A 27,950-nucleotide genomic window follows, 5' to 3' on the forward strand; every position below is an offset into this window, starting at 1 on the left:
TGCTTTTCCTTTTCTGCTATCACAGTTAAATAAAACTCACAGGAATCTTGGGAAATGTCTCCTGAGGGTTGCCTGTAAAACTGCCTCGGTCTCCGTCATCTCTCTGGGGGTTTCCCCAGATCCCTGTCCTGGGGTACAAAGGTGTGGGGTGAGAGAGCCGAGGGATGTGCTCGATGCTCCCTGGGACCAGCTTTGGCATTTAGACAAGGACTGGGGAAGTGTGATGGGATTTAGTTTTCGCATCCAGCCTGTGTGCCAGGGGCGCTCCACAGACGGCCTGCTTGCCTACTCACTTGGCTCCTAGGCATTCGAACTGGGGGCCATCGGCTTCCTGTGTCTGGAAACCATCATAAAAATTGACCATCACCCTCTGGTTTCCTGACCCCATCCCATTGGGGAAATGCCTGAACTGTGTATCTAAGTAAAATCTAAGTAAAAATCACTGTACTTTTGTTAATATGTTGAACTGGTGGCCAAATTTGTTTTTAAAAACAACAGTCATTTCGTTCAAAAACAAGTGTGTGGCCGGCTGATCCAGTTGGACCAAGCATCAGGCTGTAGTTAGGAGTGTCAACCTGGCTACAATAATGACTTCAAAAATTAGTTCTCCCACTGGAGTAGCAATTTACTTATAAGTAACCAAAATAATTTTAAAATTTTACAAACAGTAACAAAATGTTTTGGAAAAATTGTTTACATTCTCCCATTGGAGTAATATACAAGTTAGAACAGCACGGCAATATAATCTAAATACAAATATAACAGCTAGCCAGATTCTAGTTAATTAACTGGCCTCGTTAAACTTCACGGCTGTTCTGAAAAGAAACAAAATAAAGACTTGTTACAAAGAATTACAATTTACATGTGAAACTGATTTCCAAAACATGAAATACTTACAAAGGCAGGTCAGGGCTTTTCAATGTACAATAATGGTTATAATCTACAAAAAATGAGTAAATAGTTGTAATTATAGCGTTCAACCAGTAACAATTTGATTATTTTTTTAAAAAGGAGAGAAAATACCAAAATACCAGGGAGGACAGCGCTCTGCAATTAGTTTATTCTTATGCCTCTCGAAATGTCCTTGACCACAAGACAGAAGCAACCTAATTTACAGAGAAAGTCAAGGGAGACAGGTGCAGTTAATTAAGGAATCACAGGAAAGGTCTGAAGTCAATGTTTGAATTAAGTCCAGCAGGCTGCATAGTATCCAATCTGAAAATTAAAAAGCTCTCAAGTCGTCGTAGTTGTTGTCAATATCCTCAGTGCTGTCTGGAACAGAAGCCAAGACTCCAAAACGTAATGAGTTCCATTGATGGTTCATATTCATAAAATGGTCTACCAATGGGGCATCCTTGATAGCATTTCTGATGCGTGAAACATGCTCAAATATCCGAGACTTCAAAATTCTGCTGGCCTTTCCAATGCAGTATTTCTTACAGGGACACATAATGAAATACACAACATTTTTTGAATTACAATTTGAGAAACTTTCCAAATTTTTAACATAATTAACATGAGAGAAATCAATTTTTTTTGCCAACGGACATGCAGCACATTTGCCACATTTAAAGTGATCCAGCACAGAACACACGGTTTTCATTTGTTTGTTGAAATCTGAGCTAATAAGAATATCATTCAAATTTTCAATCCTCCTAAAAGTGATTAGAGGTGGGACCCTACATCCTGGTAAATCCTGAAGGAGTGGCCAATATCTAAGAATGATCTTTTTAATATCTGGACCCAAATCAGTATTTTGAAAAGAGGAAGTAATCCTACCTGAAGTGGAACGAACTTTTGAGGTGAACAAGGAGTCTCTATGTAGACCAGGGGTAGGGAACCTGCGGCTCGAGAGCCGCATGTGGCTCTTCTGCCCTTGCACTGTGGCTCCATGAGCCGAGCTGCTGGCCCCATCCTTGCCCGCCCTGCAGGCAGCAGAGCAGGCGCACCAACTGCCGGCAGCCGGCTGGGCCACGCCGCGGGCTTCCCCTCTCGCAGGCAGCAGGGCGGACGCATCCATGCGCTTCTCAGAATGAGTGGAGTAAAAGGTAAAAAAACCCCAATATGTACAGTGTTATCTTTATTTTAAATGTCAAAAATTATTTGCGGCTCCAAGTGTTTTCTTTTCCCATGGAAAATGGGTCCAAATGGCTCTTTGAGTGTTAAAGGTTCCCTACCCCTGATGTAGACTATCTGATCTAATCCTTGCCTTATTAATGATGGGCCATGGATAATGTCTGTTTAATAACATGACCTCAATGTTTTTCAAAGCCCTTTTATAATCCTTTCTAGAGGTGGAATTTCGTTTGGCTCTCAAAAATAAGCCAAAAGGGAGATTGTTCTTTAAATGCCAGGGGTGAAACGAATTATAATGAAGATAGGAATTTGTGTCTGTCTCCTTTCTGTATAGAGAAACCTGTAATTTATGGGAAGTTGAAAAAGAAACAACCAGGTCCAAAAAGGGTAATGAATTTTCACTCATGGTGACAGTGAATTTGATGGGAGGATGAATGGTATTTAACCATTCACAAAAGGGAACAACTGTTGATGAGTCAGAGATCACAAAAAATAGGTCATCAATGTACCTTTTAATATACAGAATCTCTTTTAAAAAAGGATTAGCCTCAGCTGATAGAATACAATTTTGCTCAAAGCAAGCCATGAACAGACCAGCCACGGAGGAGAACCCACGGCCACGCCCTTTTGTTGGATGTAATAAGATTTGTCAAAACGAAAAAAATTGTTCTCCAAAACTAAGTCTAATAAATCCAAAAGTGTGTGGCTGGCTGATCCAGTTAGACCAGTCGTCATGCTGTAGTTAAGAGTGTCAGCAGCAACTTGGGAGAACCAGGTTCGAATCTCCACTCTGTCATTGAAGCTTCCTGGGTAACCTTTGACCTGTCAGTTTCTCTCAGACCTACTTGCCTAACAGGGTGGTAGTGAGGATTAAGTGGAGGGTGTGTGTGTGTGTGTGAATGACATAACAGTGGAGCTGCTTTGGGCCCCTGGGGGAGCACGGCAAGATTCAAAAATCCTAGGTAAAAATATATAACATTCAGGAGAATTTTACTCATGGAAAGGAAATATCTCTTTAATTTTTATATCCTTAAAGCCAGCATGGTGTTGTGGTTAGGGGCAGGTAGACTCGAATCTGGTGACATGGAACAGAGACTTTTAGCTCTAATTAAAGCGTTCCACACGAATACAACTTGCCAAATAAGAACTTCAAGAGATGGCACGTTAACAAAATCAATTATGGTTAACAAAGGGGTTAAACAAGGTTGCCCACTGGCACCCAGTCTATTTTGCCCTATTTCTCCATGAGGCTTCCCCTGCCAACCTTAACTAAAATTGATGCCCATCCATGCGTTGGGTTCGCTACCATATATCTACCCTGCTTTATGCAGACGACGCTGTTCTCTTGTCATATTCCCAAGTAGGCTTAAAACGCCTACTAAACTGCAGTGCAGAATACTGTCATGTAAATAAGCTGACGCTTAACTACGACAAGTCCAAAGTCATGATCTTTGCAAAATCTAGGTGTAAATGTAGCTGGAAAGTGAACAACCATGTCCTAGAGCAAGTAAGTCAGTTTAGATATCTAGGGCTCCTATTTAGTTACAACCTATCTTGGGTCCCTCACAGCAAAGCAAGCAGAGGAACAAAGCTAAGGTGAGATGCTGCAGCCGATTCTCCCGATTTTTTCTACTCTAAAAAAGGACACGCAATTTATGTCCCCGCTGCACTGAAAATCTTCAAATGCAAAGATAATCCCTCAGCTATTATATGGAGGCCCAATATGGGATCCCACCCCAAATTAAATCACCTTTTGAAAAGGTCCAAGTTACAGGGATACTTTTTGCAAAGAATTTTAGGGTCACTCAAAGGTGTGTCGCATATGACACCCTACATGAAGAGAAACTGGACAAAAATAGTATGGAACTGATGTAAGCATGGACAAAGAGTATTTTAAAAGTACTTTGGACCCAAAATTCATTTTGAGCCCAGACCCAATGGTTTTATACATCAACTCTTATCCACGTAAATCTACATCTGTGTGAAATGGTTGGCTGACATAGAGATAAAGAAACTTAACAACATGGAAGCTTAACAGCTGAAAGCCAGTTCCAAACTATGTCTACCATCCAGAATTCATAATGAAATTAAATCTGTTTTAGTTGAATCGAGAGAAACTGGAGAATGCGTTGCAGGAGGAGGAGCTGCTCCCCACAGGCCATTGGGAACTGTCCGATCAGATTACTGTGTCAACTATCTGTACATTCTGTGCAATCCCAAACAGCACAGAGTGTACACTTTTGAAACTTGTTTTGTCAATGCGCTACCTAACAGCTATATGACTCTTGGCAGGTATAATAACTTACTCCATATGAGAACAGAGTTATGTCAATGTACTTAACATGGCCAGTTGCTGAGAACCGGTTCAACATGTACTTTATTGGAATGTCCAATATACGAAGTGGAATTACGCTTCCATAGCGTACATCCTGTCCATTGGTAAGAGAGCTCAAAGCGCTGTCAGGTTACCATCTGTGATGAACTTTCTACTCAAGCGGGTCCCTGTGATCTTGTATGTATGAGAAATGCTTGCCAAGTTTTTGAGGCACTATGTTGGTCAGGAGCATAATCGTACTTGCCTGTGGCACAGTAGTAATGGATTAAATTAATTTCTATGTGCTTTGGGTTTACAAAGTACGTTGGTTGCAAATGTTCAACATTGTTTTAATGTATTTAATGTTTTAATGTATTTTAATGTTTTAATGTCTCAGTTAGTAGATAAATGCCCCTTTTCTACTAACTCTGTAATTTATAATGCCAATAAAGGCTTTGGAATTGGAATTACCTAATCTGGTGAACCAGATGTGTTTCCCCACTCCTACACTCCTGCTGGGCAACTGTGGGCCAGTCCCAGTTCGCTCTGAACTCTCTCAGCCCCACCTGCCTCACCAGGTGTCTGTTGTGGGGAGAGGAAGGGAAAGGAGCTTGTCAGCTGCCTTGAGTCTCCTACAGGAGAGAAAGGCGGGATATAAATCTAAACTCTCCTTTTAACTTGCACAATAATACAGTATGAGCTGCTGCGTGTTGTTTACAATGCTTCACAACAGAAGTTGTCTATGCTTGCTTCTTCTTCCTTGTTCTCCATACAAATGACATCTCCAAGGGTAGTCCCATGGAGAGCATGCAACAGTAGTCAACCCTGGAAGTCACAAAAACATGGATAAACATTGCAAGGATCCCTCTGTCCAGAAACTCTACTTTATTTCCCCTTTATTTCCCCTTTGATCTTCGATTTTTACTTGCTAAGCTTGATAAAATGTGGTTATTTAAAAACATCATAGCAAATGTGAAAAAATTAAACCAAATTTTATCAAGCTTAGCAAGTAGCAATTAAAGATCAAGGGGGAAATAAAGTAGTGAATGGGAGACAGCATAAGAGTGGCCGGTACAAAAAACTAGCATGCGGACCTGCGCACGCAGCTTCAGACTCAGTGCCGAGTTGGGGATGGCAGCTTGGAGGGCCTCAGCACTCAGCAGCATTTCTTGTGTGGGGCCAGAGGCCCGCAGAATTAGGGCACCCAAAGAGGAACACAGCAGATGCTGGGACATTGGAATGTTAAAAGCGCATAACCGCATGTTAGAAGCATATAAAGCATTTTCCCTATGTACAAATAAAGCATTTCAGCTTTTAGAAGCAGCTCTTGGCTGCCAAGGCAAACCGTCTGGCCACTGTAAGAGAAACAGCGGGTCCAACTCAGAGAGAAGGAAAATTAGTTTCTCCTCTACAGGAGAAAAATATATACCTTTTAAAATCTCAGACTTTGTGTACATAAAGCCCTTGCAGAAAAACCAAGGGCCGATTCGCCATGTATTTTGTGGGGCGAAATCCTGGGAGAGAGGGGCTGCCATGGAGACCCCCCCCCTGCACTTCAGCCAGCGAAGGAATGCCCAGCAGTGACGGGGCCAGCCTCGGCCATGCAGGGAAAGCCCCCTTTCCTCCCTCCGGCCTGCCCTTCGGCCTTCCGTGAGGTGGGCAGGGAGGGGGGAGCCAGAGGGGACTTTTTCCCAGGCAGTTTTAAACTCCCCGTTCACTCCTACAAAGAATTATTGAAACGTCCACTTTCATGCTTCTTCAAAGCCAGGATTCCAGTCCTTGTGAGTCTGTGTAGGCCAGAGTGGTGGAAAGTGCCGGCCAGTCACAGCTGGCTTGTGGTGACCACTCACGGGGTCTTTAACGCAGGAGTTGTTCAGAGGTAGTTTGTCATTGCCTGCTTCTGTGTAGTGACCGTGGACTTCCCCAGTGGACTCGCGTCCAAGGACTAGCCCAGGGCCTGGGCCACCCCTGCTCAGCTTCTGAGGCTGAATTAGACTGACCTAGACCTTCCAGATCAGGGCCCTGGATAGGTGCTTTCTGCTGACTATACCAAAAACACAGATGATACGGTTGGAAATCTTGGTAGTCATAAGGTGAGACTTTGTCATTCAGCATAGCTGTTGTAAAGTATGGGGAAAGTGATGAACCAGGACTGGACTCCAGTGGACTTATCTTAGGAACTGTGATATCTGACCCTTGAGGTGATAGATAGTTCTTAAGGCAGATGGGCTAGAGCCAAAAGCAGTATGCTAAGAAGCTGGGCATATATATTTGAAGCAAACAAATAAATGAATTATTTGCAATTCTAAAGCTTGCCCCATTTGTGGTCCTGCATCCGTCTTTTGGACTGCCAGAATGGGCGCCAATTTGGTATTATTGCTTTATAACTCTTTTCATTGCTGAGGAAACCAATTCCCTTTCCCCACATATCTCCACTGCTTGCTTCTAGCTCCCCGTATTCCCCCAGCTACCAGTACTACAAGAGAGAGCTTGAAACAGGTCCTGGGGATTCTGCTGGACTGGAAAATGAACGGCAGATTTACAAGAGCGTCTTGGAAGGAGGAGACATCCCTTTGCAAGGGCTGAGCGGTCTCAAGCGCCCCTCCAGTTCGGCATCCACGAAAGGTAGGCCGCCGAAGCCACCTTCGTCTTTTGCTGGTGGTTGGTGGTTGAATTCTTGAAACGGGTTGGGTCAAAATATTGTGCCGGAACAACAGAGCGGACGTGTAGATCCAGAACTCAGATCTGTGTTATGGGAATGATTTATACTGGCAAGAGAATGAGAGGCGCTGGGACCCAGAAGTTATGGCAGGATCTGCACCACTTCATGCCATGGATGGGGTAACATTTCTGAATGCTTCTCGGCACAAAAAACCCCACACTCCCTGCAACTGAAAACTGTTACCAGTTTTGTGCTGGGCAGAATTTTCTTTTTTAAGGGTGGAAATGTGGATGGACATGACCCTTCCCCAGCTGTCGAGGGAAATGGTACTGCACAGTTAGCAGTGCTCAGCTGCCTCCCTTCATTTCAGTAGCCAAGGCAGACATCACCCCGCCTTCTGGGGATGCAGAAAGGTAGATCCCAATATTTTGGGTTTTAAGCTCAGGAGTTTGTAAATTTGCCAATTGAGAAAGCAATTGACACAGATCAAGAACAAATGAATTTGGGTTGGGGATGACAAAATTCACTTTTAGCTGTACTTATGGATCCTATTGGATTCCTGAATGCTCTGCGGGATCCTGAACCCACCGGCACCCTCAATGAGCAGGTGGAGGACTGGAACTCCCGGCTCTCCGATGCCATCGAGGTTGCTGCTCCCAGGAGACCTCTGCGACCCCACATGCGGCTGGCTCCTTGGTATACCAGGAAGCTGCGCTGTATGAAGCGGGAGCTCAGACATCTAGAGCGGGTGTGGAGGAAATCTTGTGACGAAGCTGCATGAACATCTTATAGGACTTTTATGAAGGCCTATGAGATGGTGGTGAAGGAGACGAAGAGAGCTTTCTTTCCGTCCTCTCTTGCATCTGCTAGTTCTCGCCCAGCACAATTATTTCGTATTATTCGGTCTCTCACCTCAATACCTGAGGATTCTACAAATTCTCAATTGGCAACCGCCAAAAAAGCGGTGAGGCTTTTATGAGCTTTTTTGCAGATAAAATCGCATCGCTCCACCAGGATCTTCCCACCACCTTGGACACAATTAGTGAACTGGAGGCTCCCTTGCCGTCTTCAGGCCCTTGTTTGGCCCAGTTCTCTCTGCTCTCCGAAGCCGCTGTTGACAGGGCCCTGGCTGCTGTTAGACCTACTACCTGTCCTCTGGATCCGTGCCCCTCGTGGCTTGTTAAAACGTGCCGAGCGGAGCTACGACCCCATCTGTTGAATATCATCAATAGCTCCCTTGAGCAAGGAGTTTTTCCGGATGGGTTGAAGGAGGCGGTGGTCCGCCCACTCTTGAAAAGACCATCATTAGATCCTGGAAATCTGGCCAATTACCGCCCCGTTTTGAATCTTTCGTTTCTGGGGAAGGTAATAGAGAGAGTGGTGTTGGAGCAGCTTCAGGGCTTCCTGGAGGACGTATTGGCTTTTGATCCCTTCCAGTCCGGCTTCCGTGCTGGGCATGGGACGGAAACAGTTCTCGTCGCCATCACAGATACGCAGCTCCGGTGCATGCAGCTTGACCGGAAAGCCAGATCGGGCGCTGCTGGTGTATTGTCTGGATCTTACCGCATGCCGCTTGATGTGGGTCGCACTTGCATGCGCATCTTTTGGCCTGCCGCCTGGCCGTTTCCGGGGTACGGGGCAATGTCCTTCAGTGGATTGTTTTGTTTCTCCGGGATCGGAGTCAGCAAGTGTGGTGCGGGGCTCAAGCCTCCCGGAAGTGCCCGCTTCATGCACTGTTGTCCCCGCTGTTATTTAACATCTATATGCGACCCCTTGCTCAGCTGGTACGGAGCTTTGGGCTGATTTGTCATCAATATGCAGATGACACTCAGCTCATTCTGTTGATGGGGGGAGCGGTTGCTGCCCCTGCAGCTCTACAGCATTGTTTGGAGGCGGTCGCTGGTTGGTTGCAGCAGAGCAGATTAAAGCTGAATCCATTGAAGACGGAGATCCTCTGGCTGGGTCGCAGAGGGGGGGGTTGGGGATTTTCAGCCGCTGGTGTGGGAGGAGGTCCCATTGGCACTGACCTCCTCCGTTCGCAGCCTGGGGGTCCACCTGGATTAGTCTCTTTCAATGGAGGCCCAGGTGGCCCATGTAACCTGGGTTGCATTCTTCCATCTTCGTCAGGCCCGACGGCTGGCCCCCTACCTCTCCTGAGCTGACCTGGCCACTGTGATCCATGCAACGGTCACCTCCAGGTTAGACTATTGTAACTCGCTCTACGCGGGCCTTTCCTTGTGCCTGATTTGGAAATTGAAACTGGTCCAAAATGCGGCGGCTCATCTGCTCACAGGAGGTGCCTTTAGAGACCATATTTTGCCTGTGTTGCGTAGCCTGCATTGGCTCCCAGTTGAGTTCCGAGTCATCTTCAAGGTGTTGGTGTTAACCTTTAAGGCTTTACGTGGCTTGGGACCTTCGTACCTTCGGGAATGTCTTATCCTGCATGTCCCAGCTCGGTCTCTGCATTCAGCAGAGGCCAATTTGCTGGTTGTCCCTGGCCCCTCTATGATGCGGCTGGCCTCCACTAGGTCCAGGGTCTTTACGGCCCTGGCCCCTGCCTGGTGGAACAGCCTCCCTCCATCTGTCTGGGCCCTGCGGGACCTTGGTGAGTTCCGCAGGGCCTGTAAGACTGAGCTGTTCCGCCGGGCTTTTGGGAGGATCGGCTGCTGAGGGTGCCCCTGGTCCCCTCCCCTCCTCCCCTTGTTCTCTGTTTATTATGTGGCCCATTTAGGGGGGGACCTTTTGGGGTTCCCCGAGGGGGTCGGTTTTAGTTCTCGGATGACGACTGTATTGCTGCTGTTGGTTTTAATAGGGAGACAGGGCTTGTATTATATTTGTACTGGTTTTTAACTTTCCCCTGTCTGCACATATTTATTTATACACTGCCCTGAGCCCTCCGGGGGAGGGCGGTATAAAAATCTAATAATAAAATAAAAATAAAAAATAAATACAGCTCATTGCAGGTTTTCCTTCTGTCCTTCTGCATCCAAACCCTCTTTCTGACAAAGCCTCTTGTCCCTCTTGCGCCTTCTCCCTTCCCACGAGATCTCCATTTCTCCTCCCCCCTTTCTTCCTAGCATTCCCACCACAGCCCCTTCCCCCTCCCCACCCCCAGTGGCCAGCCCCTCCCTTTCCCCTGCCGGTGTCCTGATGTCCTTCTTGGCTGGCAACCAAGACAGCCCTGCTTTGCCTGCTGCCCTTGCTGCTTGCTTCTGTGCTAGGCAGCTTTCTTGGGGACACCAATGCTGGGGGGGGGGGGGGGAGGCTAATAATGCTAAAAGTTACCGAAGAACTAAAAGCATAATAAACACAGCAAAATGTATTGTTTGCCTGTCTGGGTTGCTTGTGTTCAATACGCAGAAGTTAAAGCATTCAAAGCATGTCATGGAGGCAAGTGAGTCCCTTGGGCTTATTCTGCAGTTCACTTGTGAAACTGTTTGCTGTTGTGGATGAAGAATTTGAATCACCCACTTTAGAAGCCTTGGAATGTGAACTAACAGATCAACTGGGACTGGAAAGCAAACAGCTGGACCTCGAACTGCTTGCGTCTGGCCCGGTTTTTCTCCTGTGAGGATTCCAAATTTTGCATTGCAGTTCAGCGATGCATTTTTCATTTCAAAAAATTAATTAATTCTGAGCTTCTTAAGTTTCTAACAGGAGCCATCCCCCCCTCCCCCCCCCACACACACCCCGTCTGGGCCCAGTTGTACATTGATCTCTCAAGGACTGTCCTCTCCCACCCAACCTCATCTTGCTAATATGAAAAATATCTAAATTTGTCCCATGGATTGTTGATTATAAAATAACTTTGATGTCTTTTATGGGACCAACATCACTTGATAGATTGGCAATGAAACATTGATCTTCACTAGACATCATAATGAGTCCACTAATTCTCAATTATTTGAAAAACAATATTTGAATAGTGCTGTGTGGTTTCCGGGCTGTATGGCCGTGATTCTAGCAGCATTCTCTCCTGACGTTTCGCCTGCATCTGTGGCTGGCATCTCCAGAGGATCCTCTGAAGATGCTGCCAGCCACAGATGCAGGTGAAACGTCAGGAGAGAATGCTGCTAGAATCACGGCCATACAGCCCAGAAACCAGACAGCACCCCAGTGATTCCGGCCATGAAAACCTTCGACAATACAATATTTGAATACAAATTTATTTTAGCCGTCTGCTTATTAAGACAGTCATCCAATCACAGCCCCTTTCTGCTTTCAGTGCACACAAGGCATTGACGAGGGATTGCTGACCTGTAAATATGCCCGACTTTGTGCCTGGCAAGGTTATAAATTTTAGTTCCCAGCTGGATTCTCCAGGATTCTCTTGGAGACCGAGTGTTGCTGTTGAGAGAAGTGTCCGCCTACCAGGGCCAAGCTGTTCTTTTCCATTATCCTTTTTTTTTTAGTGTGTTGGAGATCTTCCGCCCTCTTTAAGCCTGAAAGATTTTAGAGACCTACAGGAGTCCGGGGGGTGGGGTGGGGGGAACAGTTAGTACCTCTGTTGTGCTGAGAATTTGCTGCTTGTCCACTTAGCTTGATGGAACCGTCACTCTAACTTGAAAGTTTGCATGTGTTGACATCACAGCAGATCATGAATTGCAGGATTAGTTTTTTCCCTAGGAGCCCTTAATCTCTGCCTGCCCTGAGAGGGCTGACTCGTCCTGGCCCTTTCTCCTTAGTCCAGAAGATCCCTTGCTGGCTCCGGATCTACGTCTCTCTCTTGTTCAGCAGCAGTGCGGCTTGGCTGTTTTCTTACTCCTTTGGAACACCGCCTCCCTCAAGATTGCACTGTGTGAAACCCAAAGCATGTCAATTCCCCCTTCCCCCTTTGCTGAGAGCTTTGCCACACTTAAGCTAACAGGTTGTGTTTATTTTATTCTGCATGCTTTCCAGTGGATCGTAAAGGTGGGAATGCTCATATGATTGCATCCTCTTCAGTTAATAGTCGAACCCTTAACCCTAGCAATACCACTACACTAGGCCACCTGTGTGTGCATCAGAAACCGCTGTCAGCTGCAAAAGTCTGTATTGCCGAAGTGCTTCCGTCCAAATTCAAACCCCGGCTGGCCGCTCCACCTTTTTCTGGGCAGGACCAGAAAAGTAACCTCTTGCCTCATGAAAAAACTCAGAGCTGCGAAAACCTCCGCAACTCATTTGCCACTTTTGACAGCAAGAAACCCTTCCAGACAAATGCAGCAGGAGAGAGTTTGGAGAACCTGCTGATGAAGTCCCTTCACGGGTGCTCTGTCAAATCCTGTAGCACTCAGAGCCTGCAAGAATATGGCTCAGCTGGCTTACAAAAAGGGTGCGTCCCTGGCTCCTGGAAGAACGGGGCCGAGTTTTCCCTGCTTTACAAAAACATGCATCAGATCGACCGCTCTGGAATCCAGCTGGGCACCATTTCGTCCTGCAGCGTGCGGAGCCTCGCCTCCCAATTTGAGAACGATCTGAAGGACAAGAGGGAGCCTGCCCCCAGCCGGGAGAACCTGGAGCAGATCCCCAAGCACACGGTCTCCTCACGCATCACCGCCTTTGAGCTGCTCATTCAGAGATCCCGGTCAATGCCTGCGCTCAACTTCTCCAGGGCCCAGAGCAAATCCCCAGCTCCCAGTCTCTCGAACAGCTACCTGAGTTCAGCACGCTCAGCCGAATATCTGCTGGACTTTTCCAAGCCCAGTCTGGAAGACAAGGATGTTGCCCACCTAGCTGACGATACCTGGTCACAGTGTTGTAGCAATGCGGAGGATCTGGCGTCTGAGTTCAGTGACGTGGCTTCTGCAGACACACTCTTGGCATGCACTGACAAGTCAGACCTCATATCGAATGCATCCAATGACAGCGGAGGCAGCATCAATGGCCCTCTGAAGTATAAATTAAACAAGTGCAAAGGGACCTGCCCAGCTTCCTATACAAGGTTCACAACCATCCGGAGGCACGAACAGCAGCAGTATGGGAGAGGAGATGCGACCGGTGACATGCACCTTCTCCCCAGGAACGTCTACCTCATGAGCCCGCTTCCATTCCGGTTGAAAAAGCCCTTGCCACATTACGCCAGAAAGACATTTCCTTTGCAGTGTCCTGGAGGCCAGCCAGGAAGCGGCTCTGAGAACCAGAATGACCTGGTTTGGCCGTGGGGAAACCTGGCAGGCCGGGACAGCCCCCTTTTTCATGAGCCACACACCCCGGAGAAACCTCCTGCTCCCATGCGCCTCTCTTCTTATGACATTGTCAAAAGCCTGAGCCACTTCCCAGTCGTAGAGAGTGGCCGAAATAGTTCTTTTTCCCTGATGGACATTCCAGAAGTTAATAATGGAAATGTTGTTCCTTATACTTTATACCACAGTTTGGACCCAAACAACAACCCACAAAGGGAACTCAGGACGTACCTTCGAGGTGGCCTTTTTGTGTACTTTTCTGTTCCTTCATCCGTCTCCCACTTGACGTGTCCTTTCTGTTTTTCTCTGCCCCCAACCCTGCCTTTTCCTGCGTGTCTCTTGGCCTGGAGTGTCTTGCTTAGCCTTGCATTTCAGGATATGTCTAAGCTTGTGAGGAATTGTTTCTACCTCCTTTCTCTCAAGAGGCAACAGATGGGAATTATTTACAAAGGCCAGCTTTAAATCCCTTACCAATTTGCATCCCAAGGAACTAAATGAATAAACCCAGGTCTCTTCATAAGGAACAGTATTTGTGGTACTTGGGGGGGCGGGGGGGGGGGCGTGTGCGTGTGCATCTGTGTTTTTGCATGCAGTGATGAAGTTTTCCTCAGTGGCACAGCGTTAAATCATATTCTGTAAATGACAAGTCTTTATGTGTCCTTGTGGGGCTTGGGGGGCGGGCAGGGTGTTCCCTATTTTGGCTCTAATTTGCCTCAGCCTCTAGGCAAATATAGCTCCCCAAAGAATATAGCCCCCTGGGTGTGGCTGACATTTCTTTGCAAATTGCCCAACAGGAACTGATGTGTCCCCCCCCCCCCCCAAAAAAAATTTTATTTTCTGGTTCTGCTGGTTGACTATGTTGGGGTTTAATGACACCGTGTTGTTTTCAAGTAGATTCAGAATCGCCCAGGCATTTTGCTCCACTCGATTACATGGAGAGTCCAGAAGAAATTCTCCGCAGACGACAGGATGACAAAGAGGTAATCCAGAGAATTGGGAGTGTGCGGGGATGGAGGGGGGTATTGGAAGGAGCTGTGTTGGACCGGACCAAGGCTACTTTGAAGCAGGGATATATGGGTAAAATTGTGATTTAACGCAGGACGCGTAAGAACTGCTTTGCCTTTTAAGCCACCATTTAAGTTTAGATCGTGGGCAGGAACGGGATGCAGAATACCAGGAGGACATGCAGCTAATGGTTTGGTGATATCCATTTACTTTCTCCCGAGGTAAAACTAGGGGGAAAGTAAAGAAGGCCCTCCAGTTAAGTGTATGAGCAGAACCATTACTAATTAGTAACCTGAAGGTGAAATTTGGTTTGATGGTATTTTTCCCTTGAGAAAGAACTTACCTACATTTCCCCCTTGATGAAATGAATGAAATTCCTTTGAAGACTCTCGCTTCCAGACCTGCCAGAATGGGGGCCTTCAGCCTATGGGGGCTCAGAGCATCCCCTGCGGGGTCGCAGAGGCCCTGTGGAGCTGCCAACTTTATGGGCAGACTCCATAGCTAGCAGTTTGCTTCCCGCCTGTCTTTGCACACAGAGGTGCAGCACAACAGCCAGGCCAGGCCCATCAAGGTGCTGAAGAAGACTCCTCTGAGGCCCTGATCCTTGCCTTATTCCTCACTGTGGAATCCGTCCTGGTGCTCGGCTCACTTGGTCTTCTGCCCAGCTCCTGGCTCTGGCTCCCCTCTTCCTGTCATGTGACTCTGTTCCCCTGTGCTTACACTTTGGTGTCTCTTGGGGTTTAAAGGTGGATTCCAGGTTTGGAAAGGTTAAAGGCCTCTGTACGAGAAGATGGCCACTAGGTAACTCACTATAGTGTGCCTCAATTTGGCTTTACTGGAAAATGAGCTCAGACATACTGAGCAATCACAGAAGGGTAATCGGGAAAAATATTTGTGCACATTTTGTATCCATTAGAGAATTAAAAAATAACTTTTTACTTGCACTTTCAGTTGGTCTATTGCTGATGTTGTTTTCTGACTGCAGTCTGTCCTGAGGAATGCCTTGAAGCCTTAGTTTCATAGCTTGCTAAAGCTTTACTTTGGTTACACAAACTATCAGCCGAAGCAAGTTAATCAGCTGGGCACACCCTTCCCGCTGGGGTGTGTCTGGAGAGCATTGCAAGAACGGCCTTGCGGAAGCAGGTCAAAGGCTGCAAGTGTCCCAGGATCCTGGTTTCATCCAAAACCAGCAGGAGGCCCCGGCAAGAATGCCCAGCCTGGACCCTGGCATCTGGCATCTGGCAGAATGACCGGGCCAGAGATTCTCCATGAAATAGTCCGATGCTTTCAAAGGTCACTCAAGTGAGGGGCTCTCACTGCACAGACCCCTGATTTGTTGCAGCTCTTAGTGATTGATTAAGTCCAGCACACAGTCACTTGTGTTTAGCTCTTGTACAATTACTTGTATTTAGTGTGATTTCTCTGAACATTTCCATTATATTTGTTGGAATATACTGGAGAGAATAGATACATATTTGCTTACTGTTGATAATCTGCTGGCAATTTGTGAATGCCATAAACTAGATGATTTACTGCCCATTTTCTGCAATTTTATGGCAGAAACTTTTAGAGGACCAGAGACGGCTTAAGCGTGAGCAAGAAGAGGCCGATATTGCTGCTAGAAGGCACACAGGGGTCATTCCTACGCACCATCAATTTATCACTAATGAGCGGTTTGGGGACCTCCTAAATGTAGACGATACATCAAAAAGAAAATCTGGGTCAGAGGTCTGTTATAGTTGCCTCAGTCTGCTGCTTGACCCGATGTCATACTTGGCTCTCATAGTGTTGTGCTTTTAAGCCAACATTTAGCTGTCCGGAAAGTGTGTTGATTTTTATTTCTTTTGTTTTTCCCCATTCTGGCTTCACTTAGAAATTGCTTTTGACTTTTGGCCGTGTTCAAATGACTTAATATCTCTGTCCAGAGCTGTATATGATAAAGCATGCCTGCTAAAGACTGCTGGTGCATGCTTTTAAGTATCAGCTATAGCGAGCAAATCAGAGTGTGTTTGTTACGTCTTCTGCATCACATCATGCTCCGTTCTCTCCTTGTCTGTGCCTGATGCTTAGAAACTTCATTGTCTTGTTGCTGATCTTGGCCATGTGAGGGACTGTCTCGGTTAACCAGGCCGCGCTGTTCTTTCTTTTTTCCTTTCTTTTGTTAACTTTTTCCCATGGCAAGGTAGAAAATGCAGTGGTATCTCAGCATGATTCAAGTTTTGGGGGGTTGTTTTAATCAACATGCAACGGCAGTGGTATAATTCTCTTTTGAAGGAGACAAAGGAGAGAGGTATTTTTCAAGGGGACATAATTCAGAAGAACTGGGCAGCCCGGGCCACAGATCCCAATGTCGTCCAACCCAATCACAGGGGACGTATCAGGCTCTTCCTGAAGTATGTTCACATGCCAATAAAACCAGCCCAGCAGGCTTTTACCTGCTCATCACACCATTTGAAGCAGGCTGGGGAATGTGTTCTGTGTGCCAACAGGCGCAGGATGTGTGCACAGGTTTCCTTGCATGCAATCCAAGAAGCCCCTGGAAAAGCTGAGATCCCCCATCCCATTTGGACCCAAGCATGTTCTTTCAGAAGTACAGACTTTGTTCGAACATCCTGTTTCTCTGTACTCCTTCTCTTTTGTCTCTTTCCAGGCAATCGTTAAAAGAAATGGGATAGTAACTATGCTCAGTTCAAGTGTGCAGTCAGCTTTCAGGGAGGGCTTCCTTAGCCCTGGGGAAGAATCGGGGTGCAGCGCAAGTCTTGCATCTCTGCACTCAAGAGAGGATTCTAAATTTTGTGGATCTCTTTGTCACTGGAGCAGTTGTCATTCATGCTACTCAAGTGCCACCAAGTTGCAGCCAATGTATGGCAACCCCATGAGGTTTTCAGGGCCAGAGATGGGCAGAGGGGCCTGGCTGTGCATTGCAGCTCCCATCTTTCTTGGTGGTCTCCCACCCAAGTACCAGCCCAAGTTGACCTCACTTAGCCTCTGAGGCCAGACAAGACCAGGCCAGGGTGGGCTATCACCATCACAAAGCAGATTGGAGCCCTCCATCAACAAGGCTGACCTTATGCTGCTTTCTGATATAGGCTGGGAGTAGTTTTCTCAGAGCCGTGGATGCCCCTGGCTTGTAAGGCCAGGCCTCGTTTTGTGTGCCTCTGTTAAAACTAGTTTTGCTGGTTTTGTAGCGATGGAAAAGCTGAAAGGCAAGCCTCGTGTTTACCTTTTGGCTCTCATTCCTACCAGAAGGAGGAGGGGTATTTCCTTCCTTGGGCCTGTGCATAAGCTCTAGACTCTCCAGTGACATAAGAAAACAAAATGCCCAGAGGAATGTCTGCCCCCTCCCCCACATCTGTGCTTGGCATTAGTACGGCTGAAATGAATTTCCATACCTTTTCACTATATGTAGAGAACTTGGTAGTTATTTTAACGGTGTTGTTTCAATCTTCAGATGAGGGCAGCCAGAGCAAAGTTTGACTTCAAAGCTCAGACATTAAAGTGAGTATAAATGGTTGGCTGTTTGTTTCCATCATCCCTTTCACACTGAGTGCATACACACATACACACACACACACACACACACACAGAGCGAGAGCGAGAGAGAGAGAGAGAGCCCTCCCCAAATGACAGACTCTAGTTGGGAAACCAATTGGATGCTTCTCTGTTCTTCAGCCAATTTCTGTGCTCCACAGTCAGTGCTCCTGTCCTCATGATCCATGTCTCACTTTGCACGGCTGTCATGGGCTTTTCCAGATTTTTATTTAAAAGTTAGAAAATCAGCGCAGCGGGTGCTGTCTTGCTGCATGGGATTCCCAACAGTTTTCTTTAAAACTTCTGTTGCAAGGACGTTTGCTGAGGGAGAAATAGTTTGTTCCTGGGAAAATCTCTCAGAATTCCTAACCCTGTTAGTGCAAACAAGAAAACACCTCATTCTCCATACGAGGAATGTAGTGGTCAGCTGAACACGTGTCATTTTTGTCATGTGTGAAGCTGCTCTGGAAACACAGCATGAGAGGGGAGAAGACCTGAAGTTGTCCAGAGGACAGGGGAGCCCTTGGGAAAACCTGGCTGAGCCTCGACATTATCTTCCACTCACCCCAAGCTCACCATGTGATATGTTCAGCCTTCCTGTGCCATTTTTTCCATTCAGATGCATGACTTGTAGACATTTGTGCCCCAGTAAATCCTCATGTGGGGATCAGTTCTGAGGAAGGGCCCGATCCCCTTCTCTTTTGGAAGGCCCTTCACTGCTATTTTCCTCCTCAGGAACAACGTGGCATCTCTGGTGATGAGGACGTTGACCTTTTGTGGGCTTTTTATTCTCCTGGGAGGGTTGTGTGATGATTTTTGGAAACACCCACGATTTTACAGGAGGCCCTTCGCCACTGATTTATGCGCATCACGTGCCTGCTGCTTGGTGTACCCCAGAGGGCTTCACTCACCCTGCATTTGCTCCCTCAGCCTCCCAGGCACCCCTTTGAGGGGTGGTTTTGATCTGAAAACCCTTGAAAGTTGGGTCACCCCGTGGCAGCCCGTTCCCCCCTTCACCCGGCTGGCCAGGAAGGGCCGTTGCACTGGCTGCTCCGTGGGTCCCGGCCTGCCACCTCTTGTCAGAGAACTGCCAGAATTTTAGAGGGAATTTCCAAAAATATTTCTTGCAGCTGAATCAGACCATAAGCCTGATAGGACCATAATTATATGTTTGCTGTCTACATTTTTAGTTTTTATCCAATAGCAATTAACGTAATACCCATATGTTATTAACAGGGAACTCCCACTGCAGAAAGGGGATATTGTTTACATTTATAAGCAGATTGATCAGAACTGGTATGAAGGAGAACACCACGGCAGAGTGGGCATCTTCCCACGGTCCTATATAGAGGTACTTGACTTGCTATCACAACGCTGTGGGTCACCGGTGGGAGCCTTGTTCAGAGTCCTGACGCCTGTCTACCTTTCGTCTTCAGCTGCTTCCCGCCACAGAAAAATGCCAGCCCAAGAAAACTCCACCATTGCAAATCTTGGAATACGGAGATGCAGTTGCCAAGTTTAATTTCAATGGAGACACTCAAGTGGAAATGTCTTTCAAAAAGGTACTGAGGTCTGAGTCTGTAAAACCCACGAGGATTTTTTTCCACAGGAGATGCAGATTCTGGGTGTTGGGAGGTGCCGCAGCTTTGCATTTTCTAGCTGAATGTACAGCTGCTTGAATTGTCTGGTTGTGGAACAGCTGTTTGCATCCAGACCCTTCAATAGCCTCCAGATGCTTTGTGTACTCCCTGCCCCCCCCCCCCGAGCCCCCAGTTTGAGTGTTTCAAGGCCCAATTTTCCTGACCCTTTTCAGCATGGACAGTGTTACCTGAATAAAGGCTGAGAAAATACAACTAGTCTAGATTACTTAATCCAGGGTAAAAAGGTCTAGTTTTATGCATGTGATGCTAGAAACCCTCTCCGGCTGTGGTGAACTTCTTCTGTGGAATTTTGACGAGATGTAATCCTCCCACCCCTGACGTTGGTTTCGTAGTCGCCAAGGTGACTGGGACCCTTTCCACCTTTCCTTCCCTGTGCGTTTCATCATACCCACCACAGCCACTGTAGGTTGTGTGTTTTCGTCTTGCATTCTTCTGTGGTCTCTGGGTTCGTCAGCCAGAAAGCCTGTAACGGTGTTAGAATGGAGATGAAGGGTCCAATCCCTCGGAGCAGAGCCATAAAAACGGGAAGTGCAAATGATAATACTGAGTACCTGTTGTAGACAGACCCTCACCGAGCAAAGTTGGAAGCATCTCACATCTGGTTCAGCAGTTTAATGTAAACAGGCATCAAGTTCAGAAGGAGGAACAGAGCCAAGTCTCAGTGGCGTACCAGGCCTAAATGGTGCCCTGGGGCATGACCGCTTACAGGAGCCAGCATGGAAGGCGGGGGTGGGGGTGGGGCTTGGGGGGGCGGCTCGGATGGGCACCGCGGTGGCAGACCGGCTCCTGGCCCGGCCAGCACCGCAGAACTGGCCTGGCCCGTCGGCCACCAAGCTCCACCCTAGGGAGGGCAGGAGCTGGCCTGCAGGGGGGGCTCGGCGGCCACAGCGCACACCATTTTGCCTCGTGGGGGGGTGCTGGGTGCCCCCCATGATGAAACAGCATGCACCCGAGGACATGGGATACCCATGTCCCCACTAGCTGTACGCCACTGCCAAGTTTTGAGTCCAAAGCAAGATCAAAACCAGGTTCAGGCAACAGAAACCCAAACTGTCTTCGAGGTGAGGTGATTTGCCGTCACTTCCCTCCGTGTAGCACGCCTGATCTTGCTTGGTGGTCTCCATTCAAATGTTAGCCACAGCCTGCTTAATGGCCAGTCTTTGGTGCAATCGGCAGGTCTGGGCTATTTGACTGCTGTGCCACCGCTTACGGTCCCACAACCGCCTGGAAAACCCGGGCTTGTAAGAGTGGCCTCTGTTGGGGGATGACCGAGTGGAGAGCCTGTTTCCCTGCAGATCTCGAGCATCAACTGGCCCCTCCCTCCTTCTCACCCCATTGCTGCTTCCTGCAGGGGGACAGAATCACACTGCTTCGGCGAGTGGATGAGAACTGGTACGAAGGGAGACTCCCCGGCTCCAGCCGCCACGGCATCTTCCCCGTCACGTATGTGGAGGTGTTCAAGCGGCCCGTGGTGAAGAACGTGCTGGATTGTGCCGACCGGCCTCTCGCTCCCTCCCCCAGCCGCAGTACGACAGCTTCCCCGCAGGTACCTGCCTTAGATCCGGCCGGCCGCAAACTGGGTGGCGTCGCTGTTCTCTGGAGAGAATTCCTATTTTGCCAACTGATGCCAAAGCAGGAGGCATCTGGTTCCATCAGGTCACCGTAGCTCCCGGGGGTAAGATGTTGTCCGTCTCTGGCCACTGCCTGAGCCAGGTCTACTCAGTGGCCGGCACGGAAGACGGCAGGCGCGTGCCCACTCGATCGGGGCTCAGATGCTAACCAGGCTTTTCTCCTCTTGTCCTCACATGCTGGGAAAAAAACTGTCCGTGGGCTTAACGGCACGAGTCAACCTGGCTGTGATTTAAAGTTTCAGAGGGTAGCTGTGTTGGTCTGCAGTGGAACAACTAGATTCGAGTCCAGTAGCAAATTAGAGACCAACAAGACGGGGGGGGGGGGGGGGCTTCCAGGAATCAAAGACTGGTCCTGCCCTGGTGCTCTGCCTCACAAGGGGAGGGGGAGGGTGCATCTCCTTCAGGCAGAGTTTTGATTGCAGCCACATCCACAGACCCTGGAAGCCCTGCCGTTCCGGAGAGCAGGCAAACCCCAGTGTTTTCCCTGGCTTTGGGGTTTCTGCTCACCCCCAGCCCCCAGCCCCCAGCCCCCCACTCCTCACAGGCATTTCTGGGGAATTGATGGCTGGCTTTTAAAAAACAACAACCCAAAATTAATAATAACAAGCCATCGCAGTAGCAATATGAATAATAATGATATAAAAAATCAAAGGGCTTTTTAAAAAGAAGCTGGCAATCTTGCGATTGACCAGGAACAACCTGGAAGTTGAGGCAGGCCAGCTGCAACACCTCCGGGCGTGTAAATAGAGAACTGTGAGGAGACCCCTCTGCGGGGCAAAGAACCTCAGTGGAAGCCCTCTGTGCATAACGGACCAAAGCTCCAATACCAGCTTAGACGCTCAAAAATTAATGCTCTGTAAATGTTATTCCTCTCTTAGGGGCTATTGGGCTCAACTCAGTATGATTTAAACGTGCCATAGGAATTTGCCTTAAGGATTTTATCAATGTGTTTCATTCTCCCTTATCATCAAAAAGGTGTGTAGCTGTGGACAAATAGCAGGGTGGTGAACCTCCTTCTGGCAAAAAGACAAAGGGGTTTTGTAATGAAAAAGACTTTTGAGAGGAATCAGCCAAAGGCAGCCTTGTGGTCATTTTTATTTTTAATAGGAGGGTCCACTTGCTCGTTACCAGACTTTGCACTCATTCCTTTTGAGAATGGTTCCAGACCTGCTTGCGCTGTGCGGTGGAGTTACAGTCGTCCATCTTCAGTGCTGGCGTGGAGACTCTCCGATCAGGGCTACGTCAATGGAGTGCCCTTTTGTTCATCATCATCCAGTTACATTTTCTGTGTTTCTGGACAGAGAGATCTGACGACAAAGGGGTGTGTGGGTGTCCCTGACACCAGGCATAGCCCTGAAGACGAATCAAACAATTCTTGTGTGTGTTCTGAGAGCTGCACTGCTGAGCTCTGCCGTGAAGAAGCGTCTCCTTTGTGAGGAGCAGCGTCAGTCTAGACTTGGCAGAGATAAAAGATGGCTGTTAGTCATTCGATGGCCAGTGACAGAGGCCGGCTGCTCCTGTGTGAACAGGGCCCACTTAGGCCCCTTCCGCACGGGCCAATCAACCTGAGCTAACCACGACATGAAACCCACGTTGGGGGGGAGCTTCGCATGGATCCCACTCCTAACGCAAGTCCGCCCTATGTCCCCCCCCCCCCCCGCCTGGGTTTTTCGACAACCAATTTTTTAGTGTTAACATGGATTGCAGCCCTTCGCGAGCAAACGGCTGCTCCGGGAAGCCCTTGCTTCCCCGTTTTTAAAGGTCCTCCCCACACAGCTACGCAACATGGAAGGGGAGGTGTTTGTTTTTTTAAAGACGCAGCTCTATGCAAAAGCGTGACAGCCGCCTGCATTGCTTCCAGTGGACTCCGTTGGCTGCCTGCGTGCAACAAAACAGTAGGATAGCAGGTTACTTTACCCCATCTGCACCCCGCTCTCCCCGTGCTGTGCAGAAGGGGCTACAGAGAGTAGAGGGGTTTTAACCAGAGTTGCCAGCTCCAGGGTCAGAAATAGCTGGAGTTTGAGGGTGGAGCCTGGGAGGGCGGGGTTTAGAAAGGGGAGGAGCCATGATAGGGTACAGGACCATGCAGTCCACCTTCCAAAGCAGCCATTTTCTTCAGGAGGAGTAAATGTTTGAAATAAACACATAAGTGGTGTATGTGGTCTGGAGAGCGCCTGTCATTCTGGGGGACTCCAGCCCCCACCTGGAGGTTGACAACCCTAGATTCACGCCTGGTTTCCCTGACAAGCTGCCCCCATGTTCTTAATAGCTTTGTAAAGGATTAAAAGACCCCACTAGTTAACCTGTCCCTTATTTTCACTAAAGGGGTGGGGGCCCCAGTTTGGATTTGGGAAACCGTGCAGGGGTAAGACCAGTGGTGGGATTCGGCCGGTTCGCACCACTTCGGCAGAACCAGTTGTTAAAATGGTGCTTGTAAACAACCAGCTGTTAAATTATTTGAATCCCACCACCGGAACCGGTTGTTCAATTAGTCGAATCCCCCCACTGGGTTTAGCCCCCTCCCCTGCACCCCCCAGCCCTGATCTTCAGCTCAATAGAAAAGGACACCGAGAGGTTGTGGATCTCCTGGGATCTCATCTGTTTGGCCCACATAGAAGGCCTGTCGTGGCGCTCTCCTCAACCAATCCCTTTTTATCGTGGAGAGCCAAGTGGGAGGGTTTGTTTTTCTTCTGGGGCTCCATGAAACACAGAGCCCTTTTTGGAGGCTGTGCAAAGATGAGGAGAGCTACTATATCCTTTCCCACGGAAAGATGAAAGTGCAGTCAATAGTGGGGGCTTCCACAGTAGAAAATAGTCCCAAAGGACTGTGAGCAGGTGGGCGAGCAAGTGGGGGGGGGAGAGGGGTGGGCCCAGCTTGGTGTTTCAGTTGCGGGGAGGGGTGGGAGAATGGACCGCCGCTGTCCCACCTGGCCCTGGGGGGAGGGGGGCAATCCAAGCATCAGAACCCAACAGCAGCATCCTACAACAAAGGAGGTTCAGAAAGTGGGGGCCAATGAATTCAAAAACCACCCAAGATCTTTTGGTGGGAAAGAGCTACAGGCTGGTGTTGCTTATTTTTAGACCCCTCTGATTTCAGCCGAAGGGTTAAACAGATGCCTGAGGGACAGACTCCCCTCCCCACCTTTTGGCACAACAACCAGCCTGCCCCGGCTCTGTGTGAGTGACGGCTGCTCCTCACGGGGCAGGGAGGCGGCCGGCCATTTAAAGCCCAGGATGGGCAGGTGGAAGGAAGCCCACCCCTAAGTGTTTCCACCCACAGTGCTTTTTCCCCAGCTGCTGCTCTGGCTTCTCGCCTGGGGGGTGGGGGTGGCGGGTGGCAGGTGGAGTGGCTTCTGGGAGAGTCGTGGCTTTTAAAAAATTCTCCGGTTGCAGGCAGGGTAGAGGAAGGACCCAGCGCCTCCTTTGGGCCAAGCCGCGTTTCAGATCGATGCTCCTGCTTCATAGGGACCCCCCCCCCCCCGGTCTTTGCACACAAAACTGCCACCCTCACATCTAGTTTTTCCCCTGAGAGTCACAGTGACTTTGTAAATGAATTCTACCTTTCAGCAAAGTTTGCGTGTGTGGCAGCCATTGCAGGATCTTCTGAGGAGAAGCAAAACAGCTGTGGGGGGTGGGGGGGGGCTGAGAACGTTGGGTCTGGATTGTGGTCTCATCTGGCTGCCCTCCCCCCCCCTTTTGCTGTCAGCGCATGCATAGAACTCAGCAGTTATGTCGGATTCCTGGCCCTCTGCCTCCATTTCTGCCATGCTTTAGAAAACGCCAGCTCCACATTTCCAAACCGGCCCCCCCCCCCCCCCCGCTTTTCTATGCCTGGCCACAGACCGGCTTTTAAAAATTTTCCCCCACGTTGTCTTGCTTCATTTGTCCGTTTGTTCGTTCATTCATTCATTCATTCATTAATTCATTCATTCATTATCTTCCTAACCTTTTTGCTTATTCCTTCTCTCTTTCTTTTCCCTCAAGTCTCTCAGTTCTGAGCTGCTTTTCACACCAACTCCTCCGCCTTTGCCTTTCGTGCGTCCAGCCCTGTCTCCTGAGTTGCACGCCGTTACCACGGAGTGGATTTCCCTGACCCTGGGGGTGTCACGCAGCAGCACGCCAGCGACTACCCCTCCTCTGCCGCCTCTTCCCCATTCTTCTCTGTGTCATATCAGCCAGTTGCCTCCCATCGGCCCCCACCCTCCTCATCTCTGCAGCTCCCCCAGTTCGAGGGGTGTCGTTTCCCCACCGCCTTCCTGCCCCTCCAGGCCGCAGTCATCTGCTCACAACCTCAGCCTGAGTCCTCTGCAAAGCGACGAAAAGTGGGCTCGTTCCCCTTCCCCCCACGGGGGCTCGCCTTCCTCTGCGGTCGGCAGCCCCAGCAGTTTCCTCTCAGAGCTCAGCGATGTCCTCGGCCAGCGAGACCAGGCCCAGAGGAGCCGGGGGGCCAGCCAGAGCACTGCCAGTGAGGAAGGGGCTGCCGCTAGCAGAGACTGCAGTGGCCTGCCTACTGATGCCGCCAGGCTGGCGTGCCCCAGGCCAGAGCTGTGTGCCAGCTGGCCAGAGAAGCCCCTCCCGACCTTTGAGGGAAGCAGGCAGAGTCAGGGGCAGGGAGAGGGTCCCAGCAAAAGGCACCTGGGCCGAGGTGAGCAAGGTGAATGGAAGGAGAATCCAAGCAGGGCCATAAAGGTACTTTCACCTGCATGTGTGTGTTGTAACCCTGCAGTCTTACTGTGTGTTTGGGAGTGTGGGTTGTGGGCACACAGCTGCTGGTCTCCATGTGAGCCAGTTGCAACTGTGGACTCTTGTTGACTCTTGTTTGACAGCTCTAACAGTAAAGTCTTGTCCCTGGAGTCTGTTTGGTTGCAGCATCCTAGGAACTAACAGAATGAGGATTCTCTTGTATGGGAATAGGAATTTAGTCCTGTGTGACTCAGTCACACAACCCTTGTGCCTGGCTTTCTGGAGAGTGGCAGCCCTGAGCGGAACAGTCCTCTCCTCACTCGTGGGTACGCCATCGAGGCAGTCAGTTACACGCAGTTTTTAAATAAAATAGTGCATCCCCACGATAGGCTCAGATTTAGGAAACAGATTACTGTGGAGTGTCTCCTGTAGCAATGCCTGTGTCTTCATCAAGGTCTGTCCTCACGGGAATCTTGACATGGGCTAGGAAGAGTTGTGTGAAGCAGTTGGTTTCATAACATTGCTGGACCTCACAGTTTTTGGCCTCTTGTTGGAGAGTTTTAGTCTCCTCAGGCCTCCCAAGGGGAAAGGCCGCACCTTGGATCGAGGGAACGGCCACACCTTGGATCGAGGGAACGGGCCACTCCTTGAATCGAGGGAACGGCCACGCCTTGAATCGAGGGAACGGGCCATGCTAGTCTTCCTTTGAACATTTTTGCCATTTTCTGTGAACGGAAACCTCAGGCTCCCTCAGCCAGATGCAGTCCGGTTCTTCTGCTGAACTGACCGGCCCGTGTCCTGTCCTCCCACCCGGCACTCTCGGCGCCAGGAGGCCTGGGGACCCTGGGTCACTGGGACTTAGCTGCTGTTGTCAGAGGCTGGTGAATCCATGAAGGTGCCCCCCCACCCCCACCCCCGCCCCATCAGGATCAGCATCATCTCCTCAGACCGGCAGCTGCTCCGCAGGCGGAAGAGGCCTTTCCCTGCACCTGCTGCCTGGTCCTTTCAGCTGGAGAGACCAGCGATGGCTCCTTCCGCTTGTGACGGAGAGGGATACCCTCTGCATACAGCCCCTCTGAGTGGGGAGGGGGCTTTTAGTGAGACAGACAGCACTATTTTGCTAGGGTGTGCTTAAGAGAAGTGGCGGTCCCAAACTAGAAGGGAGTTAAGGTGGCTTCCATTCATCTGGGGAGGGGATATCCTGCCGCTCTCCCAAAGGGTCCCAACTGTGTGAAATGTCAGCCACAGAAGCTCTGTGTTGTGATGCTTCTGGTCTGTGCTTCCTTGTCCGTCACGTCTTTTGTAGTTGGTTCCTTCCAAGATCTCACGCTTAAGGGACCTCACGCTTGATAAGAGGGAAAGACTAAAATCCTAAGCAACAGGCATCGTGGGCCTTATGCGCCACCCACCGCCTGAAGTGCTCACATAGGACAGACCAGCCTGGACTCCGCATGCCTGCTTTTGCATGGTTACTTGTTTGGGAAGGCTGCACTTGTTTTGGAAATGGGCCTTCTTGTTTGCAAGAGCATCCTGGCATGCATGGCTTGACAGGTTGCTTGCTCTCCAGCATGACCATCTTTTCACCAGCCAAGGAGCTGTTGAGGTGCAGCTGTTCTCTCCACCTGCTCCTCCTCTGTCTCCCTCTGCAATTTCTTCTTCTGCTGTCACCACCCAACCACCTCCTAGATTCACACGCAGGGTCATTGTGCCACAGGTAACCATCGGAGGGGGCGGGGGGATTGCTGCTCATTGCCACTGACTCCTCATGCGATGTGCTGATCCAACTATTAATTCCACTACGTTTAGAATGCCTCTAGCCCTCGTGATAGCAGGCCCTGTTCAGTACTTCTGGCACGGTGGCGTCCTCCTCCTCCTGTAAAACGTGCCTGGTAGTTAGTCAGATATTGGTCTGTCTGGTCAAGGGAGAACAGGAGCCTGTTGTTGTGGGTTCAGTCCAGAGTTCTGCTTCCCAGAATTTCCGTGTGGCCAATGGCCCGCTGGCGCCCTGCAGTGTGGTGAGGCCAGAAGCGCGTTGGGGCGAGGAATCTTGTCCCGATGCGCTTCCTCTTGCCCTGCAGGTGCTTCTCACTTTCTGTGGGGAAAGGGAGAGCAATGCTGGCGTGGGGTGAGGGCAGGGAGCAGCCGGCAGTGGGTCATCAGCCTTGGAGTGTCTGTAACGGAACAAGTTCCAAAGGGCTGAGCTGTGGACCTTCTCTACAGAAAGAC

The 27,950-nt window shown here is 49.3% G+C and overlaps 1 protein-coding gene across 1 annotated transcript in view; it reads left to right on the top strand.

Moving 5' to 3' along the window:
- The window catches only part of SORBS1 (sorbin and SH3 domain containing 1), a 244,631-nt gene that overhangs the window by 203,364 nt on the left and 13,317 nt on the right, over positions 1 to 27,950 (top strand). The window contains exons 21-30 of the mRNA XM_048505888.1: positions 6,840 to 7,015; positions 11,952 to 13,451; positions 14,108 to 14,193; positions 15,779 to 15,946; positions 17,670 to 17,716; positions 18,986 to 19,100; positions 19,186 to 19,311; positions 20,762 to 20,956; positions 25,026 to 25,730; positions 27,154 to 27,438. Of these exons, the coding sequence (XP_048361845.1) occupies positions 6,840 to 7,015; positions 11,952 to 13,451; positions 14,108 to 14,193; positions 15,779 to 15,946; positions 17,670 to 17,716; positions 18,986 to 19,100; positions 19,186 to 19,311; positions 20,762 to 20,956; positions 25,026 to 25,730; positions 27,154 to 27,438 (3,403 nt within the window). The remainder of the gene's footprint in view (positions 1 to 6,839; positions 7,016 to 11,951; positions 13,452 to 14,107; positions 14,194 to 15,778; positions 15,947 to 17,669; positions 17,717 to 18,985; positions 19,101 to 19,185; positions 19,312 to 20,761; positions 20,957 to 25,025; positions 25,731 to 27,153; positions 27,439 to 27,950) is intronic.

Source organism: Sphaerodactylus townsendi, linkage group LG08 (assembly GCF_021028975.2).
Source record: "Sphaerodactylus townsendi isolate TG3544 linkage group LG08, MPM_Stown_v2.3, whole genome shotgun sequence".
NCBI lineage: Eukaryota > Metazoa > Chordata > Lepidosauria > Squamata > Sphaerodactylidae > Sphaerodactylus > Sphaerodactylus townsendi.